Source organism: Apus apus, chromosome 2, assembly GCF_020740795.1.
Source record: "Apus apus isolate bApuApu2 chromosome 2, bApuApu2.pri.cur, whole genome shotgun sequence".
NCBI lineage: Eukaryota > Metazoa > Chordata > Aves > Apodiformes > Apodidae > Apus > Apus apus.
Genome location: NC_067283.1, coordinates 50,677,614 through 50,695,795, shown reverse-complemented (window position 1 = coordinate 50,695,795; position 18,182 = coordinate 50,677,614). Strand labels below are relative to the sequence as shown.

The following is an 18,182-nucleotide window of genomic DNA, read 5'->3' as shown; positions in this document are numbered from 1 at the left end:
GCCGGTTTCTGATGCATTTTAAAGAGAGATAAACATCTTAGAAAAACATAATTTCATGCATATTTCATAGAAGTTGTCAGGTGGGTGTAAAGGAAAGGTTCAGGTTATTAGGGGAAGACTCAAACAGGAATTTAACAGTTACCTGTTACATTTAGTGTGAACTAATGTACTTAAGTACACCCTTACCTCAAAACCAGCCAGCCTTATTTGTGGCTCTTACTCAGGAGGAAATTAGTAGACATGAAGAATAACTGAGGGTACTGTGAGGTGAGAGGAGAGGGAACATAGGTGAGTGGAGCTTGTTAAACTGTGGGAGAGGGAAATAGGTAAATCTGGCAGGAATCGGGATAGGAAATGAGACTTTGTCATTTCTGTTGTTCTTCAACTTGTTTAATGGTGATATTGCTGATCTGAAACTTAGTGAAAAGTTTCATTCTTTCTTATATTTCCATGTTTTGATACGGCTGAGAATGAAAACCTGTGACAAATATAAACATTTTCCATAAAGCAACTATTCTACTTCCAGAACTGGGTTGCAATCAGACTTTGCACAGTTCACAGTATATATATTTGTCTAGTACTTATACTGACAATCAGACTTCAAAAATTCTGATTTTTATTACTCTGGCCTCTTGGCACTTCAAATTTATCTACGGATGTTGGAAAAACTGCCTTTGCTAACTTGGGTGACAATTCTACTCCTTGGCAAAGCAGATTTTCAATAAAAAGGCTTATCTTACTGTCACTCCTCATTTTAGTGTTTGGTACCAGCTATGAGCCAAATTTAAAAGGTTATTATGAAAACAGATAATGTGAGATGGGAAGTATGAAAGACACCAGAAAGTTACCTAATCTTTTTGATACTTCCAACTATTTCAAGTTGATTTATAGCCTTTATTTTATCTCCAGAAGTTCAGCTATCTGCAGATTTAATGTGTAAACCCCTGCTTTATCTTCTTAGGTTTTTTTGTGGTTTGTTTTTTGGGTTTTTTTTCACTGTAACATAATGAGATGCAGGTTACCCTTTTATCCTCTACTTTTAAGTTAGCAAAAAATGAATATGGTAAAAGTTTTGTTAGCAACTTGTTAATCTTTCATGAGTGCACAGGGTGAGGATGCTATCTACTGTTCACAGTTTTAAAGAAAGTGGTCTAAGGAGTGTCTTCCAGCTATCAGATCAAATATAAATAGTAGCGACAGTGCAGAATTTGGCAGAGTGTGTATATGTATGTACACGATTACCTAGTTATATGCAATCATGTGGCTATATTTTCATCACATTAATAATGTTCTTTTTGAGGTTTTAATCTCAAGTATATGATCCTTTAAGATTTCACCAGCAATGTAAGAAATTTGGAACAGTGCTGACTATACAAATTTTAATGTCTTTTTTTCTTACAGATGTCTGTTTGTAATGTAGGAATTGTACAACTACAGCACAGTTCACTAGGAAAATGAGCTTAGTGTTCTCAGTTGAGTCCAAGTTGGACAACACATTATTTGGCACAATTGAGTGGCCTATCTGTAAGAGAAGTACAAGACTGAATAAGCATAGAGATTTTATTATTTGAGTGAGCCGAACTGTATTCTTAGGATGATGAAAAAACCTTGTACTGTGTCCCACCTGCTTTCAATTGCAATGCTTTTATAAGCATTGGATTTACAGTGAAAAAGTCTCCTAGAAAAATGCTGTTCTTTCATATTGTGTATAGATGAAAGAACAGCATACTTCTGCCTTTCTTGTACTGTATTTGTGTAGACAAAAAAAGTGTAAGTTTTATGAAAACATTGATAAAAATATTAGTGCATACATTAAATACCTGTATAATGTTTTTTCAGAAAACAAATGAGAGCTATTTTATGGTCTATAGACAAGTCATTTTGTTACTTTGCATATTGCTTTTGTGCATTGCCTGTGGAACAAAACCTGCTTTTAAGGGGAAATGCCCTTTTGTGTGTCCAGTTTTAATGACTGCTTGGTAAAATGTTGACTTATGGGTGCAAGTCTTCAATTATGCATTCAGTTCCTGTGAATTGTAGTGTGAAGTAAGATTAAATTAATAACATTAAGAAAGACATCATTCCAGTCCACAGAAAGTATTATTTGTGTTGAAAGAATATGATAGAGTAGATTGCCTGCAATGAGCTTCCCAGCCTGAGGGTCTTCAGAAACAGGCTTGGCTACCAATTGGAAAGTACTAGCTCAAAGTTAAGATTTAGTGAAAGCCTGATAGAAATCCTCGGTCTGATGTGTCTGATAAGCTGCTCAGAGAAGTTGAACATGGAGACTAGAGTTTTTGGACTATGATCGCAATAAAAGGATGAGATTATTAAATGAAGGCCTTGCTGTTGACCCATGGGTTGAAGAGGAGCTATTGAATTTCATTTCAAGAAAGAGATGAAAGAGGCTGTGTTCCATATGCATTTCTGTCTTGGACCTAAAGTTACAACGCGCAGAGCATTTTAGATGGCTTTAGCCTGAGCTGGGGTTAAATAAATAAACGGTGAAGTTAAGTGCAGTTATCAAATACTCAGTCAAGCAAAAATAAGGCTGCCTTTTTCGTCTAGTCTTGGCCTTCTTAGAGGTGCCAGAGGAGGAACTTCAGTGTTGAGGGTGTTGAAAATAGCTAGTAAAGCAGAAGCCAATGCTAATAAACAGTTTTGGAAGTACTGAGAGTGGTTTAAGCATAGTCGGGATTGTTGTTATAACTGTGTTAAATCACAGCAATCAAATAACGCAGCATCACTCTGATTAAGTGTCATGGCTGTCAATGAAAAGCCTTTAGGCTGCATTGCAGACACAGGGATGGGTGTGGTCATGGTCAGCTCTCCCAAACGTTACTTTGGATGCTGTTGCAGATACAGAGCAGGGTGTTACATGATATTTTCAGAACCTGGCAGATTTTAGTTTGGTTTGGATATTTTTTATGTACCTTGGCAAGCATGCATATCCCTGCAGCCCTACAGCAATCTGCATTAATGACTGAAGTAACACCTACTAGTGAGGCTGGGTCAATCAGCAACAGGCTGCTGTTGACTCATGACTTCAGTTGACTCAATCCTATTGAGTTTTGCAGGCACTTCTTGCTCCCACCCTGAAGTCCAATGCTAGTTCCTGTCTTTATTTGAATACCCATTGATTAAGAAAGTAGATGATGTGCTTTGTGGACAAATGAGCACGTACCCTTAAGGAAGATATGGTAGGGCCTTGTAGTGTTTCCATCAGCTATTTCAGTTAAGAAATATGATTTATTCACATTTATACAAGTCCCTACACTAAGTTTTAGATAGATTGCACTAATCATAGAATCATCTAGGTTGGAAAATACTTTTTAAATCCCCAAGTCTAACCATAAAGCTCAGTGTATCATTGAGTGCCATCCTGAGCTCAGTGTGTCAAAATAACACAGAAAGATCTCACAAATTATTCACTTCAAACCATATTCAGACGTTATCATCCTCCTTATATATTTCTATCTCTCCTGAAAGAGCTTGAGGAAACAGATGGGGCTTGAAATGTGCCAGATGTGGGTATTGTCATGTGATGATGGCATCAGATGCCAAATAAAGGGATTTCTAGATCAGACTTAAGAGAATGAATAAAGGAAGAGAAGATTTTGATCCTGGAATTTAGAAGGTAAAGAAGTATTAGAAGCATTTCTAGAAAGTAGTTTGAAGCAGTCTTGGATTGAATGGGAAGCAGTATTGCAGCATCTCTGAAGATAGGTATCTGAGTATGATCCAGCTCAGTTTTACAAACATGAAGTCACTTAATTTGTCATCCCGTGCATGATGTGTGATAGATGTGAGAGTAGCTCATTCTTTTTTAAATCTGTAACTTGTTAAAATTACTAGTTGTCCTTTTCCAAGGAGTGCACAGGGACTCGGTCTGGTAATGCGTATGGAATCCTTCAGGCAAATACCATTTCTGACAGCACAATTTGAGTTCTCCTGTGTGGGTGGAAAAGATCTGGCCATGTTAAGTGTCAGCCAGCAGACTATCCCACCCTGCTTACAGGAACTATCTGTCTTGAGCTACTTGGTAGTCCTTACTGAACACATTAAATCAGATGCTAATACCTGGACCTATTTCAAAACTGCTTCTGTTTTACTGTCTTCCAAAAGGCAGGAGAGAAGGGTAGATGCTACTTTAGAGTATTTGAAACTTTGCTACACATTGGTTTTGTTGTTCATATATTTTACTGTTTTCTCGTTCATCACCTGTAGTTTAATACTTGTAAAACTGCAAATTGATCCTCTGCTTGTTCAATCGTGCGTGAAGATGGTTTTCACACTTTCACCATTGTGTGTTTCTGCTGGCCCGTTTCCTGCAGATGGTCATATCTTTGCACCTTTAGCTGAAAATACTGTAAGAATTATGCTTATTTTCCTGTTTAATGTGGTTTCACGGGCTCCAGACCGTGACTTCATGCATGATAAATTGGAAAACACTCTTACGCACCATTCCAAATAAGGGTTAAAAGCAAAAATGGTCTTTACCTTACTCACTGCACTCACTCAAAGCATCTTACATGTGATAGATTTAGCCTTCCAACAAAATCCCTGATTAGAGACAGACCTCCAAACTGCAGACACACTAGGAGGGAAGCAGTAGCATCCAGCTTGTAGCAAGATCCTAGCAGGAGCAAATAATGGGCACACACAGTGGGACTATGTCTACATTTTGATAAATCTCCATCTACTGTATTTATATTTGACTTCTGCTGCAACAGAATCTCTTTCCATAATCTATCTCTCTTTATATTTTTGCCCAAGCTATCACCCTGAGAGGGTCCAGTGCAGCTTTTGGAGTTCTGTGTGAACTGTTATGTGGAGCTCTCCCACAGTGAGAGATCAGAAACACCATGTGTAAAAGGAGAGACTCCTTTGAGAACTCTTTGGAGACAGAAAAGCGTCTGTTTCCTAAGTTTTACACAAAATTGTATTGAGTTAAATACAATATCTGATTAGGTAATTCCTTGGGTGATGTCACTGTGTTGTTTTTAGACTTAAAACTGCCCCCAAAAATATACCAACATTATTTGAAAGTAAATGCAAAAGGTTTGGTTTAGTTTTTTGTTTTTTTTTAAAAAAAAACACCTCATTTCCTTTATGTTACTAAACAAGCATTGTTCATTAGCATTTTATATTTCATTCAGAATATGAATGTAGGTTTTTTAAATTTCATTTTCTGTTTCACTTCAGTTCTTTTATGCCGGAGTTTGAGATCATTAGCAAAATTGAGGAGAGAGAGAGGAAAAGAAAACAAAGAAAACACAAACTCAGTCATATTTCAAAGATTTTTCCAAAAGCAATCTTCTAGCAAGGTTAAATATGATATATCACTGAAATGCATAGATGTATTGATATCACGACTTTTGGAGCATAGGTTGAAATAATGTGTTCTGTTAGAAAATTCTGGGGTATAGTTTAGGAAAGCATTGAGGGCTATCGTGAGATTCGTTGTGAAGACAGTTCTTGTGCCCGTACCTGACTTACATTGGTAACTTTTAACATATACATGGTGTGTTCAGTTCTGCTGATCTCAATTGGTCATATGCTTAAATGATTTGAGACAGTTTTCTGAACTGGAATTGGAGCTGATTAAGAATAATGCATGAGTACTTGGCTGTTTATACTTCAGGAGGGATTCTTTGTTTGCATTGATGAATAATATTTAATTCATAATATTATGCTACTCATATCAGAATAGAAAATCAGCAGCTTTAAAAACAGTCTATGAAAATAAGGCTCTATTTCTGCAAGCATTTACACATTTGAGAATTCCTGTAGGACTCCTTAAGTTCTTAAGTGGAATTACTTATGCATAAACCACATAAAATGTTCACAGTACCTGTCCTTAAATCAAAGATCTTTTTTTCATACAAACAAACCCCAAAACTATTTGTGGCATACCTTTTAACTATGTTGGGAACTGGCATTTTGTTTCTAAATGTTCTGAGCCACTGATGTTACTTAAACTTCTTCCAAACTGGGAAAGAACTGCAAAGTGATTGATAACTTGATACATTGCATAACAAAGGATCTCCTCCTCCTCACTGTATTCCAGTGTATTTTATGGAAACTCTTTACCTTATTGGAATTTTTGTTTTCTGATTTAGCATGTCTGTCTTTGCTTTCTTAGCTTTATCCAGGCACTTAGCTATTAGTCAATGAGGAAATAATCTTTACATGAACCTCCAGACTGAAAAAATTTGCTCATCCTGGAGTCGTTACTATCCAGTTCAGTAAGACGTCTCTGATCTAAGACAGCTAGTTGTGTTGTGCTGTAATTAAGCCACCTTGTTTACATGACTAATTTATTTTGAGCAGTGTCCTTGTGGAAAACTGTAATTTGAACATTATTATCTGCATTTGTTGTGGCAATCTTATAGGAGTGACATCACCTGAAAAACTGTAATACCTAATCGCCTGTCTGTTATAAGAAAAGTTGAGCATGTTTTCCCAAAAGTCACAGAGAATCTTAGAATGCTGAAAGCTATGTTGCTCTCCTCCAGTCTGACTATACTTAGTTTTAATTGCTTTCCCATAAAAAAATCCATGATACATTTAAAAGTGGTGCAGGCATGTTGGCTTCCTCGATGCTTCTGGAGGTGCTTAAAGGCTCGGTCCTGCAAAGTGCTGCTCTCCCTATGGTTCTGCTGATTGTGGTGTGAGGTTGGAGTGCCCAGAACTTTCTAGTGATTGTTCAGAAATGCACAGACTTGGATCTAAAGAAATTCTTAACTGGATTATTACTGAAATGGCCATTATAGTCGCAAAGGTCAAGATATGTCTGGAAAAATCTAGGAGTGGAACAGGGGGTAACACCACTTCCAACTATAGAAGACAAGACTGATTTCAGTGAAAAATCTGTGGAAATAAGGAGTGTAGCGTTACAGGTCTCTGGTACAGAGAGATACTAAAACAGTTTAGAATACATATCAAATAAAAAATACAAACTGCTATTACGTTGCTCCTCTATCCTTACAGAAAGACATGCTTTCATAAAAATTAAAATAATAAATTTTAAAATAATCAAAACAACCCCCCAAAAAAAACCCAAAAACAATCAAGAACAGAAAACCAACCAAACAAACAAACCCAGAAAACAACCAAAGCAAAACAAAAGAGCAAGCAGATACAGCTTTTTTGTGAGCAATAGAAAGGAGTTATGTGTCCATTTAGAAGAAATTTCATCTGTTACTTTAATACAGGCGCTTTTTATTTTGGTCTTTTGCTTTTAAGCCAACCCTGAGACTTATCAGAAGATTGCATTTGGGAAAAAACTCTCTGAGCATTTTTCTCATATACTGCAGCTTAAAAGGAATGTATGAAATTCAAGATTGGAAAGTATTACACAGAAGTCTTCTTTTTCCTTTGTTGTTTTTTTTTCTTTAAGCACATTTTTCCTCAAACCTGCTTCTGTACCAGTGTCTTTTTCCCATAAGACTCCAAAGGAAAAATTACATCAAATGGTAAAATCTTGTTGCATGTTATTTCCAGAAGAATCCATGGAAATCTTGAATATGATTTTATCATTTGCACTGTAATGTTCCATTGTTAAAAGGAGCAACTTATTGAAGAGTATTCAGTTGCTAAATACTTGATGGTAAGCAAAAGCTGATGTTTCTGTGAATATTACAAAACACTTAGGAATTTGTAACACCTCAGATGTGTTGTAGATAATAGAAGTTCAAAATGGAAAACTACTGTTGTATCAGCTTGACCATCTCCCTGACACCACCAGATTGTTGTCTTCATTGTGGTACTGATTTGCAAATGTCATAAGGCACGTGGCTTCCAACACTTCCCTTGGGAATTCCCTTGGCATTAAAGCAGCCTTGAATATTCCTTGCCTTGATTTCACCTTCTTGATTCTCTTTTATATCACTTAATGGCACTAAATTCCTAATGTTCCTTTGCCTTTGGCTATTTTCTCTCTCTCCCTCCCCCCTTTTATGTTTTCCACAAAATCACACAATTATATATACTATTCCTGTTGGAATTTCTTCCATTTTGTTGTATCTTTTTGATAGTGAGGAGCCGTGAGCTTATGTGTACCATAGGATATAAAGAAGATGTTGGAAATCACCACTGGAAAAACTGATGTTTATGTATGAAGCTACTTAGTTGTTTTTGTGGCCACACAAGTTAAAATTAGATAAGAAGCACAGCACAGGCCAGAAATGCAAGTCTATATCAGACTCATTATTCAGAAAAGGGTGAGGGTTTTCCCCTGGAAACCTGATATACTTTTAGTTCTGTTTTGCTGAAGCTGCTGTTGGATGTAGCTGCATATAATTTGAATGTATATGTATTGTAGCTAAATTTATTGAAAGCTTCATTTTGACAATTATATCAGGCATATTGAAAGGATAACCACTATTACGACTTTAGCTACAAGTACATCCTAGGAAGAGTAGAGCTCTGTGAACAGCTGGATTTTTTAAAGTTTCTGACTTGAATGAAAAAAAAATAGACTATTTGTTATTTTGGAACAACCCCCAGTGATTGATTCAGGTTTCTCTTTTTCTCCAGAATTAAAGTATTTTATTTAGTCTTCATATTTGCTAACTTTTTATTTAAAAAACCAACCAAACAAAACAACACATTATAATCAAGGAAGTTTATTTGCAGTAATTCAGTGTGAAATGAAAATTCAGAAGATTTTTAAAATATCAAAAATACCATAATTATTTACTTTTTTAGCAAAACAGATTTAACAAATTCAACAGAAATTTGATCAATGGTTTGTTTGACCTGCATTTGCAATTTTCTAAGAAAGATCATGTCAGTTGAAAAGTTTGCCCTGATTAGCTAAAGTTACATAGGTAGATCAGGAATGTTTGAAGTTACACTAACAGGGGGGCTGTAGGTCTTCAGATGTCAATTATGAGTTGCAGCCATCCTATAGGAGTAGGAGTTGACTGTAGTGTGTATATAAATGTCATATCCGTGAGGGATCTTCAATCTTCTTGCAGGCAGACACTGGGTGACTGTCTCCAGGAGTTAGGATTCACTGCTATTCAAATGAAAATGGTGGAAAATCTTGCCCTAAAGCTAACCTACCCCTGGAGTTTAGCCTATCTGTCATGGTGATCGCTTCTCTGGGAAGATAAAAGATTTGTTAATAGTCAGCTGGCTGGTCTGTCTGTCTGGGAAGTCAACAAGACAGCACAACAAATCAAGCAGGCAAAAGACTGATTACTATGGTATTACTTCTCCCCAGGAAAAGGCTAAGCAAAAAAGACCCTATTTTTACTAAATTGTTTGTCTCATATCAATGTACATTGTCCATATATACATATAATCTTTTTCTTTTTCTGACAGCAAATTATTAAAGAGGCAACATATCTCAAAAGCTTAACAGTATTTTGGCTTGCAGTGAATGGGAAGATATAAGCATGATGAAGAATAAATCGAATCACTGACATTTATGTGGCCATAGTTAGTTAAGTTCTAGATTTTTATTGTGCATATTTGCCTTAGAGGTCACTGAATTAATTTACTGCCCAACAAAGGCTGATGGCTAACTAGAAAGAAGGGCTGTTTGGCCACTGAAAAGCAAACTTGTTTTTAGGAATTTACTTTTTGACAAGAAATATCTGTTCCAGCTGAAATGTGTCATCTGTGAGTTCTTCTTGTGACTGTCTCTAAATGAAGATAGCCATTTCTCAAAAAAATTGCGAGCTTTCTTAGAAAACTGTCCAGGATTTGATAGGTGATTGTGATATGCCAGGTATTTGGAGGAAATAGGAATTTTCATCTGAAATTTTTTATGTAATGGTCATTTCAGAGAGCTAACTGCTTTTCAAGCAGCTTGTCTTCCTGTGAGCATATTCAGTTTGCTCTGTAACAATTTCTGGATGTATTTCTTTTTGTTTGCTTTCTGAATGGAGTTTAGAATAGTGTTATCAGAGTGCTGCTTATGGAGCTCTACATTGCTTCAAACTAATCAGGATCCCATTCCTCTTGTTCTTCTCTCCTTGATATCTATAGATAGAAGCTAGCCTTGCTGTTTTGACAGCTCCTTGTTTCTTATAGAACATGTTTATTCCAGCAGTGTGTATATGAGTGGGGTCATTAGAAGAAGCAGCTGTGTGCCTGGGGAATTTTTGGTTGAGTCACTGAATGTTCAAATGTTTCTGATGTTCAAATTTGGTTATTTTATATTAGGAACATCTAATATGTCTTAAGCATTTTCCAAATGTGAAGCAGGACCTGAAGAAAGCATAGAAACATTAAAATATTGTAAATGTTCAACTCTACCATTTACAGTTTGAGTACTTGATAATCCCAGGAATGGGGAACTGGTGCTCACCTCCTTACCCAAAACAGATGGGCAGTAATTCAATCTGCTTTTTCATTTCCTGGGCCCATTGGTGACAGCTCTAGTCATTTTTAGGTGTAGGGGTTCTCAGTAGATAATTTTGTAGTGGGGTTGTATATGGGGGTGTGTGTGTCTATGTACACCACATAATGGAGAAAGGTTGAAGACAACAGTACTATATGAAACAAGCGCAGCATAAGTTATTAATTGTCAGAATAACATTAATGATAGGGATATTTAGTTGGTCTACTTTGGAAAACAACCAAAACAAAGAAATTGCTTTGGAAGGGGGGCTGTTAACATCTTCTAACTTGTCCCTTTGCACAGCTGGCCTGAGTTGCCAAAAGCCCATGTCAACAGAGTCTCCACTGAGGGCTACTGCCTAGGGGCATGACTGCACTTTCTAAAAGTTTCTAAAAGATGTTTAAAAGTTAATGAAAAAAAAGAGAAAGAAAATATGTGAACACTTGATAAATGTTACTTTTGTTGTTTTTAGCTCCTTGCTATCTCCATTGTATTACACTGCTATTACATGTCATTATTAAGTCAGAATGACAAAAGGAAGGTTTTTAGCAAGGTTTTTTAAAAGTTTTGTGGGAATAGACCTTGCTAACCCCAAGGTAAGAGCTTCCCCTTCTATGCCTGCTATTTTGTGGCAGTTTGAAAACTTAACTACTAATAGCTTCGTATAGGTTAGACTTGTCATGTTAGTTGCAGTTGGTAGGTGGTATATTTAAGAGTGAGCGATGAAAACTGTTGTTTCACGTTATCCCTCCTGTGATGTATAGGGTCCCTTAGGACAAAGAAAATGTCACTGAATGAAGTCCTTGCTATCGGTCACATTACTTCCTGAACGGAAAGCAAATTTATTTGATTCTTTAATGAGTGAGCCAGTCCATGCTTCCCACTCATTCAGCTGCCATCACCACCCTTTTCAGATACAAAACCGGTCATTTCTAAGTTATGTATGCAGTGATCAGTGACTCACTGTCACTTGGGAGGCAATGGTAAGGCTCACTCTCAGTTTATTATTTCATAAAAAGTGATACAGAATAGAGATCAATCCCAGTTTCTCCCATTAAAACAGTGCACGAAAGTTTGTAACTTGTCCATCATGATGATCAATCTTCTGCACCACATTAGAGTTGACGATTTTACACAAACTCCTTTTGCTCTCCAAGCTAAACTGTTTCAGTTTGCTTGGGATAAGCAGGATATTGTTACTTCTTTACAGTTTCTGAAGAACTCTTGGGATTGTGTCCATGGAATAAAGATTGTATGTGAAGAAAAAGGAAACTGTATATATTTCACCAAGCAGTTTATAGTGATAATGAAAATTATTAGCAGTGAATAGATGGAGTTCTTAAAATTATGATGGTTTTCAGAAATGTAACTTGAAGGTGCTGGGGAAAATCTGTCATCTTTTGTTAACAAAAAGCTAAAGACTTATTAACTTTGGTAATTCAGAATATTTAGTTTTGGATCCAAAATTTTATGAAAAACAGTTACTTTAAAGCTGTAGTTTGTTCTGAGGCTGTTTTTTGTTGAGTCTAGAAATAGCAGTGTTAACCATCAGGCCATGAGGTGGGGTGTTTTTTTCCCTCTTTTAGGTGGGAATAGCTGAAGAAAGGGGTGCCTCCCTTCTCCAACTTAATCTGAACTCAGAATAACTTTTGTTGTCTTGTTACAACAGCCCTTTTTCTGAGTCACTGTATGAAAAAGAGACTGGGAAGTGTTGAATACTGTAGATCAAATACTTCAAAGCCAACTTTGACTTAGTTTTATGCATGCTTCAGAGTAGACTAATGTACAATAGTATCCAGGAAACTCAGCCAGTAATTCATAGGAGTCCAAAATGTTCTCCTTAGGATGAATCATAGCAGCATAGATGATAGGATTGGAGAAGATCCTTTAGGTCACCCAGTTCAAAGCATATGTATCTTCCTCTTCACTAATCCCCACTAGGATTTAATCTGCCCTGTCTTTGCAAACCTCTGGTGTCCTTGACTCAGCCACCTCCCTGGGCAGTTTCTTCCATTGCCTAATTGTTTAACCTGAACATCTTTAAACCTTATGCCATCATGCGTAGTGTGAACAATTTATGACTACAGAAAATGATCCTTTCTCCTCCCTTCTGCCATCATGCTCAAATATCATCCCTCCCTTTAAATGCTTGGGTTTGTTGTGTTTTGTTTTGTTTTTTTGTCTCTAGCTGCATGAATAATAATTCCAGGAAAGTTGGGGGCTTATAGCTGTCATGGGTGCTTCAGTCGCTGTAGCCAATTTTTTTTGAACTTTCAGTTTTCAAGGCTCAAAAATACATTTGGATCAACAAATGAACTTTCTGTGACTCAATGATATGTATGCATTAGGTCATGCTTTTTTTTGAGGTATTCAGTCTTTGTTTATAGAACCTGCTTTTATGAGGGTGCTAATGTGCTCTGACTGACAAATGCACAAAACAATTTGAGGGGTCTCAGTGTCTGGAAGTGGAATCTGTTTTTGACCTCAAATATATGTAATCTCATGTTACTAAACAGAATATTAATTTAATCGTATCTTTTAACTCTTTTTTGAAAACTTACCTCCAAAAACTCCTGAGGTTGCCTGCTGCAGAGGAGTTAAAATTTATCATTATTATTTCCAAAAGCAGCTTCCCAGTTCATACTTGTGTTGATAAATAGAGGTGTAAATCTTTTAATATACATTTGTCTCAGTGTGTGCTCAAACCAGTATTATTCTTATAGGATTTTTGGATGACCTATAGGATTTTTGGATGATCTATAAAATTAAACATTGAGAACTTCATAATGGGAGATACAAAGATGGAAGGAAGCCTTTTGTCCTAGTGAAATGAGGAAAAGGAGCCTTAATTTACAGAATTTTTAATTCTATAACCTGTATTTCTTAGGATCTGCCTAAGCTTGTCAGAATATACTGTCAATAAGCCTCTCTGATGTTAATGATCTCGCCTACTATGATACAGGATGTGCCAGTTAGATCAATGTGAAATATATGTTTTTCTCCTAGATGACTAATAAATATCTCAAGTTGAAAAAATACAGGGTAGAGGTGGGAAGGCTGATGATGGCAAGCCATGTTTTCGTACTGCCTCCCATTTTGGAGTTACACAATAAAAGTATCTGCAGTCTGTACATCATCTGTCAGCTCACCTCTCCCACAGTTCGCTCATATGGCAGTTCTTTGATCCATGTAGAAGTATTCCAGGTTCCCTATAGCCATGTATAGTGCTTTCAGGCAAAGTTGTGTAAAACTGGGCTAAATCCTTCTATATTACTTCAAGTCTGCCAGCCCATGATTACAGTTAACACGTGAGGTTGAGTGAATCCATTGTGTTTCATGAGCTTGAAAGTTACCATTCATCCCCATTGCCCATTTTGGCATGGCAATTTGTAGAAATAGATGGAAGGGGTATTTTGTGAGAAGTCAATGTCATGGGAATAACAGGTTTTGAAAGCTGTATCTTGGGCACTGTTTTATGACTCAAATAATTTGATTTTATTTTTGCATAATTTTATAATTGTATTTTTAACATGCTGTGTTTTCTGCTTAATAAAGGAAAAGATCCATTAGGATATTACAACCTTTTAATAAAGATTTTTTTCCTTTGATATTTTTGTAACCCTCCCTTCCTTAATTTCTGTGCTGTTATGCTCCTTAGATGTCCTCCAGCCAGTCCACAAATGTATTAAAGTTGAAAGCACTCTGCAGTGACAGTGTCATATGTCTGAAGTGTGCAACTTAGTGGGCAATGTTAATGCTCAGGTTAGAGCCACTTGGTCCCTGGTGAATCTCCAGCTATTCTTCTCAGGTACAAAGAGCTGACCATAATGATACCACCTTTTAGCTGTTTGTCATTCAAACTATGTGCATGTCCAGCTTTGATAAGAGTGTGCAAAAACCACTTTCATAGGTCTTGAAAACGAGTGTATTTTTATGTAATACAGAGCTGTAAACAGCTCCAGATGTGACCTCAAGAAAACCATGCAGTCAAGAACAGTACTAACTGTGAGCTCTGCAGTGGCTTCTGCACTGCTTTGAGCTACATGGAGTATTTCGCTGCAAATGCATTTTCTCAAACAGCTTTTACTACTGTGCTACTTCTGCAGGGCTTTCCTCAGTAAGTATCTGTGTTTAAGATTATTTCCATTTTGTATTTCAAGTGGTATCTCCTTTTATCTTCTCTCATCCTTGCGAATCTCTTAGTCCTAGAGCAACATTTCTTTCTCCTCTCCAGCATTTGTAGCTCATCTTGGTTTGTTTTAATCCACACATTTTGTTATCATGCTACCTACCTCCTTCCCCTAAGATCTTTAATGAGACAAGATGAGACCTGCTGCTAGTCCCTTTGGCATCCCAGCATGTGCTATGTGATAAGAGTTTTGAACAAAAGAATTACCATTCTAGTGCTGACCTTTGTAAACCCAAGTCAGCTCTTAACATGGTATTTTTAATTGTCCTTTATTTAAAAAAAAAGCAACCAACACCAAAAAAACCAACGCCAGTAGAAGCTTCAGTAAGGGGAGCTTCTTAGCTCCTTGGGGGCCTTAGGCTTCCAGCTGTTGCTGAAATTTTACTGCTTCAGTCTTTTGTATCTTGCTGATTTTATCCTAGGTCTCCTGCTCAATTAGCTTTGCTGATGCTTTCCTGCAGTCTCAAGGCGTGAGATAAAATTTGTTGAGTCCCATCAGCCATGAAAACCATTGTAAATAGTGGAATTCCAAAGCCCTAAAAACATTGATGGTATAAAATAAACACGGAAAAAGAAATCTAGATGTTTTTGTTTGCATGGAATTGCATGGATCTAAATAACAACATTTTAACATTATCTAGATTGTCGGTGCTGAATTCTGTGTGAATATGATTGTGAAGGCCGTTGGGCTGACAGGCAGTTGCTGTCTGGGGTACAGAGACCTGGATACTCAAATTTTATTCTGCTGCTTTGCTGGATCATTTGACTTCACTGGGGATTTCAGCCTTCTTCAGAGGTGGCTCGTAAGGAAAAAAAAGCACCAAAATCAAACCAAACTCCATAAAAGCTGTGTGGGTTTTTGTTGTTGTTGGTTGGTTCAGGTTTATTAATTATTCACGTACCATTTGGAGATGGAGCCAATTTGTTTTATTTTGCTATACCTTCATTAGAAAAGGATTTAGGTTAAATCATTTTCAATCTAAACTAAGAGCGGACATGTAAGAAACTGCTGGGTTAAATAATCACTTTAAATTAGTCATGCATGTATGTGGGTATACAAATTTGTGTGATTATCCCCTGTTCTGTTTCCCCCTAGATATTCCAAGCAACTTTTAATAAGCTTCTACTGACTTTTCTAGTTCTATCAGGTTTGTCATTGCTAAGATTAATAACCAGTCAAAGATGGATTAAAGGCTTGGTTTAAAGCAGAGTTACCTTTAATACAGCCATTTTGCTGTTTCTCCTTCCCCGAAGTGTTAGTCTTGTATTTAAAAAAACCCTCAACCAATACAAAAACCCAAGGAGTTTGTGTAGCCTAATTTTTGATTGTTTTGCAATTTGTATTGCCAGTTCTACATAGAAAAAGGGGCAGCCAAACTGCAAATAGATTGGAATAACTGTCACAGATCATAGGACCAGTTATTTTATAACTTAGACTGTATCTTCCATCATATGCATAGAAGAACTGACATGAAATTGCCCTTATTACCTTAATTTTTTAATATTTTCTAAACTTGTGAGTACTTGAATTTGCAAGTTAGGCATTTTAATGCTAACTGTTTTGCATGTAATAAATTGTTTCCTCCAGCTATAACCAAGGCCTTTACAAACTGATGGAATCAACAATATAGTTCATGTAGTTGGCAAGTACACTGAATTTTAAAGCATCTTCTTTCTGCTTTATAGGTTTGTCTGAAGATGCAGCAGAGGAAGCAGGAAACCCATGAAACCTGAAGATGACACTCGGAAGGAATTTCTATCTGATGTCAAATGCATTTATAATGCAGCAGTATCAGTCCATTTTACTCTGTACTGATTGCAGCTTCCAGAAGGAGAGAACTGTGCTAATTTATACAAAGAAGTTCCATTCTAATAATTTTGGTTGGATCTCCCAGCCAACTACTAGCATCCTTTCTGTGAGCAAAGTTTAAACAGTTACCCAACTGTTGTAGGGGTGTTGTGTTATGTTTTGCAATATATCAGCCCTTTCTAAGGATTCAGTTGGTTGATCAAAGACTGTTTACACATAGTTAAAAGCAACCTTTGTTTCAGGTTATGTTTTATCTTTTTTAAAATGATATTCTGAACTGTACCTCCCTTTGAGATTATATTAACATTTGTTATATCACAGTTTTGACAAAAGATAACCATCTTGTTTCCTCCTGTACTAACATTCACCATTCCAGACAGCTGAATTCACCACCAGAAGAAAAACTGGTAATCCATCAATGTTTTTTTTGCCCTCTCTCATTGCTTATACAGACTCCTGTTCTCTAGAGATATAGAGTAAAATATGGTTACTGGACATAAAGGGCAAACCCTTTTGCCATTAACTATGTCACTATGAATGTGAATAAAGTTTACAGTGTAAGTACCTTGAGCACAGCAACACATGGATCTTTTTATGGTTACCTGTGATTTCTGTTTTTCTTGTCAAACAGTCTATTCTAGTTATGGGTCAGATTTTCAGAAGTAACTAGCAATTTTTGAGTGCCTTAATTTTTATTAATCTGGTCAGAGGGTAATTTGAGGGCTGAGTTTTCAGAAAGTGCAGGATATTTGCCTTCTGAAAGTGAGGGCCATGCAAGGTGCCTGAAATGCAACATCCCAACAGCTGAGATGATCTTGGAAAGGACCTTGGTGGCTTAGGGTTTGGAAGTGTCAGGCTCATGACTGAGAGTGAGTTATCACTAAAAGATACTCAGAACTGAAAATAGCTGAGACCTGGGTCAAGTGTGAAAACAGGCATTTGAATAAGACCTCTCCTGCCTGTTGCTGGTTCATACTGAAATACAAGTTGCAGCTTTTTGGATGGGAGATACAAAAAGCACTGTGAGTTTCAGATTTTCTGGTGGATGCAATCACATGAGTTGTCTCCCTATCCCAGTGTCCCTCCAACTCACTTTTGTCCTGTTTAGCAGAAGCTGTGACAGCTGCTGTGGTCTGTGATAGCTTGATCATTTTTCAGGATGTCTTAGATGATCAGCCTTCACCATTGCCAAGTCTACGTTCAATGTCTTTTCATCCACCCCCAAAACAAAACCAGCTTTGCACCACTTGTGCATCTGCTTCTTAACCCTCTGGTCCTACTCTGCCTCAGTGATCATGATATAACCATGTTAAGTGGAGCTTTTTTCAACATGTTAGCTAGTAAATCGAGTCAAGTTGCTAGGGAACTGTTACCTCTAGGACCAAACTAGGCAGCAACTCCCAATAAAAATGACTCTGTTCCCCAGGAGACCTCAGATATCTACAAGCTGTGGGGCCAGAAATCTTGCTTCTTTCCCAGGAAGGAAAAATCCTACCCCCTGCTTGTTATGGACTGATTCTGCTGGCTGAGTTTTCTTCACTCTGATTCCTCCCCCGTGGTTTTTGTCAGGAGGGTGGTATCCAACCCATTGTGAAGGGACCCTGCTGCGCTGTGAAAATTACACAGTAAAATAATCTCCTGTAGTCTCAGTACACACCTCAATGACCAAAGAAAATCCATGGAGAACTAATCAATTACTGTAGCTATTAGGCTTAAACTTTAACTATAGATCCCAAATCTTCTTTTGTCTTCCTGTCAGGAGCTACTAGGTAAGCTAGAAAAATCAACTACAGTTACTACTGAAAGCCCATACCATAAGAGTGTAG

The 18,182-nt window shown here is 37.0% G+C and overlaps 1 protein-coding gene across 4 annotated transcripts in view; it reads left to right on the top strand.

Moving 5' to 3' along the window:
• BBS9 (Bardet-Biedl syndrome 9) overlaps positions 1–16,926 on the top strand; it is a 289,453-nt gene extending 272,527 nt beyond the window's left edge. For 3 of the 4 annotated variants that reach the window (XM_051611618.1, XM_051611617.1, XM_051611621.1), the window contains 2 exons: positions 14,016–14,165; positions 16,233–16,926. In XM_051611618.1, the coding sequence (XP_051467578.1) occupies positions 14,016–14,068 (53 nt within the window). In that variant the 3' untranslated portion in view covers positions 14,069–14,165; positions 16,233–16,926. The remainder of the gene's footprint in view (positions 1–14,015; positions 14,166–16,232) is intronic. The other variant, XM_051611619.1, reaches the window with a different exon arrangement.
• The last annotated feature ends 1,256 nt before the right edge of the window (positions 16,927–18,182 follow it).